Source organism: Amblyomma mixtum, chromosome 6 (assembly GCF_055824585.1).
Source record: "Amblyomma mixtum isolate Tamu chromosome 6, ASM5582458v1, whole genome shotgun sequence".
Classification (NCBI taxonomy): Eukaryota; Metazoa; Arthropoda; class Arachnida; order Ixodida; family Ixodidae; genus Amblyomma; species Amblyomma mixtum.
Genome location: NC_143017.1, coordinates 138,520,412 through 138,528,883, shown reverse-complemented (window position 1 = coordinate 138,528,883; position 8,472 = coordinate 138,520,412). Strand labels below are relative to the sequence as shown.

At 50.6% G+C, this 8,472-nt stretch overlaps 1 protein-coding gene across 2 annotated transcripts in view; it reads right to left on the bottom strand.

Annotated features, from left to right (window-relative positions):
• Positions 1-224: 224 nt before the first annotated feature.
• Positions 225-8,472, bottom strand: part of LOC149340562 (uncharacterized) — a 50,740-nt gene continuing 42,492 nt past the window's right edge. For both annotated transcript variants that reach the window (XM_089549378.1, XM_089549377.1), the window contains exons 3-4: positions 4,633-7,138; positions 225-1,062 (exon numbers count right to left, since the gene is read on the bottom strand). In XM_089549378.1, the coding sequence (XP_089405504.1) occupies positions 860-1,062; positions 4,633-7,138 (2,709 nt within the window). In that variant the 3' untranslated portion in view covers positions 225-859. The remainder of the gene's footprint in view (positions 1,063-4,632; positions 7,139-8,472) is intronic.

Genomic DNA, 8,472 nt, shown 5'->3' with positions numbered 1-8,472 from the left:
TCGAGATTTTCGTCACAGGTCATTGGGGTTAGCTTCGAACGTCCACTCTATGCGTTAAGTACAGCCGTTCCACAACCGTAGTTTTGTAGAGCACCGCAGCGGCAAAATTTTGTGTATGAATCCTACTTTCTTGCCTGCATGTCTTTCATCTATGATCATAACGCACTGCCACCCACAATCCCTCGCGAGAAATGACTCATGAACGGCAACGAAGACGACACATGCCCATTTAGGACTTGTTGACATTTATTACGAAACTTATGAAACAGCAAAAAAAAAAGGCGTTTGTTAACATTTATTCTCACGCTCGTGTGTTCGTCGTAACAAGTGGCAATACAGAAGGCACACGGACGAAAACTTGCGTGACTGTCCGCTCAAGGTGGTGAGGTCACGTGACAGCCGGTGCGCACAACAGGGCAAGGAAACGGCGGACTTCTCGTCTGTATGCGTGTAGGCAGTGCACGCGCATTTCCGGCATATCGGAGCTGTCTACCCGAAAAAGTAACGAATGCGTAAATCTGCGATAAGTGTAGTAACTCTACGCATACAAGCTGATCAGTATAAAATGAACGGAACAGCGGAACAGAGTTCGACCTCAAGGCTAGATGTCAGCTATATAGCTCTTCCTGTTGTCCGGTCGACGCGAATGCCTTTGACGTCAAAAACGACTCTAAGAGCTCTGTACAAATACGCAATCACACGCACTATAGACTCTCTGCACATTTTTTTTTCTTTCAACACTCTCTTAAAATAAGAACAAAGGAACATGGTGTTAGAGAAGAAGGCACTTCTTTCTCGGCTAGGCTGAAATTTTCCGAGCTGCGTGTCTTGAGCTGCCTGGCAATCCTCGAGGCGGTGCCTAGCGCGACTCGACTAGTTCCCTCTCCTCCTTGTGCACGGCACTGCTGGGTCCGTTGTCGGGTTTCAGCTCCTTGCGGACCATGTAGCCCCGGAAGGCCGCCTGGATTTTGGTCGCCGCCGCTTCAGTGTCCGACGGGTCGCTGATGCTGCCAACCGCCGCCACTTGCTCCGCGTGGGTCGCGTTGCCCGTGGGTGCATCGCCTGCACCAGTCACAAGGGACAGAGAGAAGTCAGGTCATGCACGCAAAGTGACAACTCTACTAGCTGTACCAGGAGTCTTAAAGGTCCGAGTAAGAAGCGCGAGGCTTTCGCCTGCGCCCGCTTTGTTTTGGAAGCGTCTTGATTTATTTTCCGTCGGTATCGCAGCCCTTAATCGCTCATCACAGTTTAACACTGGCAGCTTGCTCACCGTGACTAGTATAGGACAGCGCCCAGAGAAAATCTGTACGGATATCGAACAATGTAGACAAAATAGTCATGTGCACCTGCACTATCCCCAGCTATGAGTCTACGTTTGAGTTTTGCTACTCGTCCAAGGTGGCACAGACGTTGTAAGAAGTTTGCGGCCCTCTTTCCTTGGCCTTAACATACCCCCCCCCCCCCCCCGCCAAAAAAAAAAAGAAAAGAAAGGATATAGCAACTGGCCCATAGAGACAAAAGTGACAATGTGGCACGCGTGTCGAGATAAGTTTGAGACACCGCAGCTATGTGACTTAGAAGGGTCAGGGTTCGGGCTAGCGCTTGTGTTGTGTCCCTTCAATTTTGTGCGCTATGTGAAAGATTGGTTTATGGTTTATTGGGGTTTAACGTCCCGAAGCGACTGAGGCTATGAGAGACGCCGCAGTGAAGGTCTCCGGAAATTTCGACCACCTGGGGTTCTTTAACGTGCACTGACATCGCACAGCACACGGGCCTCTAGAATTTCTCCTCAAAAGAAATTCAACCGCCGCGGCCGGGATCGCACCCGCGTCTTTCGGGTCAGCAGCCGAGCGCCGTAACCACTGAGCCACCGCGGCGGGCGCTATGTGAAAGAAGTCAGCCTCATTGAAACGTATGAAAGCAGAGATCATCTTTCTTTTTTTACCGTAGCGCTGATCAGAGGACGCAAGTAATTGCATACCGCGCTTTAGATGAGAAATAATTTCGGAGAAAGTAGAAGAAAGGAACAATAAGCAGCCGACGGGACCTCTGACGACATCTGCATGCCACATACAGTTAGTGCTCTACCGGTGTACAAGCTACTCTGTGCGACCACAGACTGATCGTACTACTTGTTGCCTTATTGCACGTCTCGGCTCGCCCTGATCACAGCTTCAAAAAATCGACCCATCCTGCTGGACTAAGCACGACAGTGATTCGTTCGTGTCGTGAAGGAGCGGTAACCTTCCAACAACAATGCGGTCATCTTGGTAAGTTGTCAGTATGACAAGCATATCTCTAACTTTCTTACCAGCCCGACTTTGTTTTTACCCACTCGTTGAAGTATAAAATTAAATAAACTACGAACTAGAGAACAGCGAAGAATGACAAGTAATGTCACCACCCGCAGTTTTCAGTTAAAGTACGCTACGCGGCGACTTCAGGAATTTTCTTTTCTTTTTCATAGACCGACAACGAGGAATTACGCGCCTGAATATTAGGGTAACTTTTGTATCGCTACAAGTTCAACTTTATCGCTGAAGATGAAAAGGAAAACTAAACGCAGAAAATGAAACGAACAAATCCGCGACATCCGACGTCATAGCCAACGTCGCAAGCCTGAACCGCAGTGACAGGAAACAAAAAAAAAAGACTCCAAATTCTTCATCAGTGACTGCGTACGTATGTCTCTGTCGTATAAATGTCACCGGAGGCACGAAAGGCCCAGCTATCGTATTTTGTTAAGAACAAAGCTATGATGAAGCATGATGCTCGAGTCCTAGTGCCGCAGTTTCGGTACGGCTACCAAAGCCTACGCACCGAACGCTACGTAACAAGCAGGCCGTCGCGCGTTATAGAGGAGAGCGGCACGCTATGCGTTCACGACCCATGCAGCGAAGCTATCGATGGCTATCGCACATAAGGCAGCGCAGCTGGGAGCCTCCAACAAGAAGTGGGCTGTGGAACTCATGCGTGAAGCGATGCTCGCACGCACAGTGGTAGTCGACAAGGGCGCCGAGCACGAGACTGTTATCGTCGCTTTGACACTCACGCTGGGGCCGCCGCGGTGGCTCAGCGGTTATGGTACTCGGCTGCTAACCCGAAAGACGCGGGTTCAATCCCGGTCACGGCGGCTGGAATTTCTTTGGAGGAGAAATTCTAGAGGCCCGTGTACTGTGCGATGTCAGTGCACGTTAAAGAACCCCAGGTGGTCGAAATTTCCGGAGCCCTCCACTACGGCGTCTCTCATAGCCTTAGTCGCTTTGGGACGTTAAACCCCATAAACCAAACCAAACCAAACACTCACGCTGGCGTTTCATTCCACCAACGATAGTACAACTAAGGCGCGAAGCACGTATTGTGCCTGCCCACACGAGCGGGCGCAATTAAGACTGGCTATGTCCTGGTCCCCTAGTTTCGTTACTTTTTAATTTGTCCAAGAAATAAATGCGGCTGTTTAAGCTTACGGCAAAGTGAATCACGAAATCCGGAAAGATGCCGTATCTACAGTCCCAGGACTAACGTTCGCGAACACCGCTGACTGCCAGGCAGCTGGTATCGATTCCACGCACTAAATAAAGCAAAGGCCAGTCGACAGGCTGGCTCTGAGCGCACATGGAGCACGACTGATGAAGCAATGACAAGGGATACGGGGTGATCAAAGTTCGAAGCACAGAAGGCAAAAAGTAAGACCAAGTACGGATACAACTTTTCAAGAAAGTGGGAGGAACGATAGGCGGCAAAAGTTCTGAGACCCCTGTAGTGTCGATACTACGTGGAGGAGGACCAGGCGGCTCGCGAGTAACTGCATATGGCAGGAAAACGGACGAGAAAGTAATGTAATGTTGAAACATAAATAATGGAACAAATATTGACTGGTGAGAGAAAATGCTAAATACCTATTGTAATAAAACTGATGAAGTTAAGGTGGAGTATTTCTTAATAGCTCCAACTGAATGGCTTTAGCCATAGCTTTAGAGGCTGTAGGCCTGAGTGCCACAGGACAAAATGCTGCCGGCAGGGTGTAGATAGGCCTTACAGTCCTCAGTAGATGAGGCAACAATAGAGATGGGAGTATAAGGGCAGACACGGTACATCGGACACGACTGCCTTTCGAGCACTGGATTGTGAATACGAAAATTGTCACTGTACAGCCGAACGCGCGGCATTTAAGACTCTAGGATGCGAACAAATAATTCTTCTGCGTTGCCAAAGATCACCAAATCGGCGCCGCAGGGCTCAACAACGATGCGGTAGTTTTCGTACTAATAGCGTATAAAGCACTGATGCTGACAGCTGCAAACGATAAAAGTTAAAAATTATAGGATTACACCTAAGTCTGCTTAAGAGTGGAAATGCGATAGCATTTCCCTGGTCATTATTTTTGTTTTCATTATTTCTATTTTTGTTTTTGTTTCATACTGTTTTTGTTTATTTTTTACATTTTGCTTTTTTTTTTCCTGCGGACGCCATTCATGAGCTAGGAATGGACTGTTTAGCCAGTTTAGCCATTGTATGGATTGTTATGTGGCTAGTGTTGGATTGACTATCGATCTGTCTTGTCGGACCACTGATGAACCAAGAAATGCTTTCGCATTAAAAGCAGCAGGCGCACGCGTATGGCACCCTTACCATCTTGATGCGTTCGGACGTGCAGGTTCTTCCTGGTGAGGTAACCCCGCACGCCAGCCTGGATTTTGACAACAGCTGATTCAATGTCCTCCGGTTTCGGACTCGGGCTTAACCTGTCGCCGTGCTTCTCTTGCTGGGTGTGGGCTTGAAGCAGGGACGCCTCCTTAGATTCTTCACACTGCTTGTCGGGAAACTCAGGGGAGCCGTCGCCCGGAGCCTCGCCAGTCGCCTTCGGCTTGGAAGTGTGCAAGAGCATGCCTGCCTGGTCGTGCAGAACGTGCATGCCGTGCTTCAGGGACTCGGTCGTCTCCGACGCCGCCGCTGACACCTGTTCCGAGACAACATGGGCTTTGCTCTTGGTGGCGTCGTAGATCTCCGCCGACTTGGCCGCCACCGTAGTGGCCGCACCGGAGACGGCGGATGAGACGTCACTGAACAGCTGGTGGGCCTTCTCCTGGCAAAGCGCAAACTCCTGCTGCGCTTTCTCCTTGAGCTTCTCGATTCTGTCCTTTTCACTGTGAACGGCGTCATCCTCGGAGTGCTTCAGCGACTCTGAAGCTCCGACGACAGAAGATATCACTCGTTCCACGAGCAGCTCGGCTTCGGACTTGGCCGAATCCAAGGCCTCTTGGGAGTTCGCCTTCGGCGACTCAGCAGTTTCGTGGGACGCCTCCTGGATTGTAACCGTTTTACTGGCCACAGGGCGTTCCCCACCAAGCGTCGCTTTGTCGTCAAGGGGGCTGTGGACGCTTTCTTTAGGCGCGTGAACGTCAAGCGGCTTCGTGTCTTCCGTTTTCTCTTCGGGTTGTTGTGGTTCGTCCGAAAGGAAGGATTTCACCTGGTGACCTAGAGATTCGAATTGAGCCATTCCCGCGGCCAGAACATTCGACGCCATTTCCTTCATGGGGCTCGGGGTCCTGGCTGGTTCTTCTTGCTTCTCATGCGCGAACAGAGATTCAATTTTCTCCTTGCCTTCATGGACGACCTCGCCGAGGAACTCGGGAACGGCTTTCACGGCGCTGGCAGCGCTCTCAAATGCGCTCTTTGGTACTTCGTGAGCGACGTCTGCCGCCTGCTGGGACTGTTCTTTCAAGGACTCGGCGCCGGATTTTCCCGCATCGGCAGTTTCGTGCACTGCCTCTTTGGCAGATTCAGATGCTTCGAGAACTGCAGGCTTGGCCTGCTGAAAGGCGAGCCCCACCTTCTCTGCCTCAGCCTCTAGCGTCTGCTTAGCCTTCTCTGTTGCTGAAGCAACATGAGCGACGCCAGAAGCGACGGTCTGTTCGGCTGCCTTCTTCGCAGCCTCCGCCTTTGCAGCCGTCGCTGCTGCGGCATCTTTCCCAGCACTGATTGTAGATTCCTTAAGCTCCTCGACCTTTGACTTAGCTGCCGAGGCGGCCTCTTGAGACTTTTGAGCAAGTACGTCAGCCTGAGCTTTTCCGTACTGCACAGCTTCATCGCCCTTCCTTTCCACGTAACCAGCGGCCGCGGCTGCTGACTGCTGAGCTTGTTGGGCGAGTGACGCTGCCTGTTCCTTGCCCGTATCCACCGCTTTTAAGGCAGCCTCTTTCAGCTCTCCCGCTTTTTGCACCGCTGCATCCGCTGCTTTGTTTGCTTGGTCTCCGACTGCTACAGCAGTTGATTTAACGGACTCGGCAGCCACTTGCGTCTTCTGCTTCACGTCTTCGACGCCTGCCTTTCCAACGTTTACGAGCTCCTGAGTTTTTTGTTTTCCTGCATCCACGGCCTCCGACGCCCTACCCTTCCCAGCTTCGACCGCTTCTTCGGATGCTTTCTTCAGAGCCTCAGCTTGGGCCGCGCCAGCAGCTATCCATTCCTGGGAACTTTGCTTGATGGCATCTGCCGTGGTAAGCACCGCGGGAGGAGTTTTCACACTGACCGTAGCTGCAGCACTCTTGGACGGCTCGGGTGGTCCCTCCGTAGACGTTTGTTTCTTGAATTCGAAATGGAAGATTCCGCTGCTTTTCTTTCCATCTCCTGGGGACTTGGGAACTGCCTCTTCCTTGACCTTCTGCTTGTCGTGCTGCTCCTCCGGCTTCGTAAAGCCCAATTTTGCGAAGAATCCTTCCTTCTTGGCTTCTGGCGTCTTGGCCGGTTCAGCCTGCTCCGTACGCTTGTCGTCCACAGAAGCCGCGGATTTCGTCGGACTCGACGGTGGCTTGGTGTGCTCGGTTTTGGAAGGTCTCTCGAAGAAGGCTTCTTTGGCGGCTTCGACATTCTTCTTCACGGACTCCAGTACGCCGAGGACGTCTTCCTTAGCTGTGCCAATGACGGAAGGCTTCTTCGACAGCGAGTGGCCAGACTGCTTGGCTGCATCGCCGGTCGGAGTCGTGGGCTCGGCTTGAGCCTTCGTTGGGGAGCCGGGCTCTTTAGGCTTGACGTCTTCGACAGCGCCTTTACCTTGAACCCCTGGGTCGGCGGCACCAGTGACAGGTGCGTCGGGCTTGGCCTGCTGCTTGGTTGCCACTGGATCCTGTGTGGCAGCCTGCGAGGAAAGAAACGGGGACAGCATTTGAGTTCGCGCTTGCATGAAAGCGCCTAATATCGTAACGTACAGGTGTGGTCATGAAGAGATTTTTTCATGGACCAATACCCAGGGCTCCTGGACATTTGCAGCACTACCACTCACCCCATGACAAAAGATATATACATGCAAAATGTTAAGCTTGTGAATGTAAATGTTCAACTGTTTTCTCCGAAGAACGGAGTATATGTTCTATTCTGTGTTTCTGTTTCGGTTCGTGCTCAGTGGCTTGTCTTCATAGTTGTCCATGTGCATGTATACTTTTATACTGGCTATTTGCTGTCCACGTTACCCGAACCTATAAATTCCCGTGTCTCCTCAACAAGCGCTCTCTTTCGTCGCTGCCAAACCTTCTCTCGGCTCTCTTCACTCGGCCACCCCGGCTATACACCACAATTTCTTTGCCAATCGCGGTCGATACCTCTCAGCTTCATTTCGCTCTCACGTATAGATAATGATAACATGTGTCCGGGCGCTATCTGCACGACTACGCACGAGTCACGCCATGAGTAAAGGAAGCACGAATCCGTGATAACAGTTTCGCTCGCGTGACGGGTTTTGGAAATTCAGATGCTTGTCATACATAAAAGGCACACAGTGTGGTACAGAAACGCTCCAACGTCAGCGTATTGAAGTCAAAAGCTCGCGTGTCCCAACACGGATTTTAAGACCGTGTTCCGTTAATGCTTCTGAGCTCACTTGTACAACCGAGGGCCCACAGCTCAGAAGGCGCGCGTACAATAATTGTAAGAAAAAATGTGATAAAGATAGATTCACTGTAAAACAGTTTAGTTAGCGGCTGATCATGATGAGCTTTATAAAGATAAACAACGACAGGTAATGGCTCAACAGTCGTTCAGTCTTTATCCTTGCTCTTTGCTCCTGTCCAAAGTGCACAGGCAACTGAGCGCGGGACTAAAGCTGCCACTTGAAACGGTCAGCCTACTTTTTACAAAGGCTGTACGGGTCTAATTTTTCTTATTCGGCTTTTGTTGCTCCGACAGTCTGTGACAAGATATCAGCTCGATCTTCCCTTGTATGAATACGAGTATTTATACGCTGCTTTTTTACATTCCGCATTCCAAGCTACTTCATATAGGGCCACCAAGATCGCCAACGTTACGTGTACCAGTGTAGCATGTTGAAAAAAAAAAAAATCTGAATTGACAACGTTTCATTGCACATCGACATCTGCCTGCATCCTACACACATAAAACCATTTCCAGCCTCACTTGCGGCAATGAATATCAGAATGCTTTTTCTTTTCTTATACACTGGCGATAAAAACGATTAGT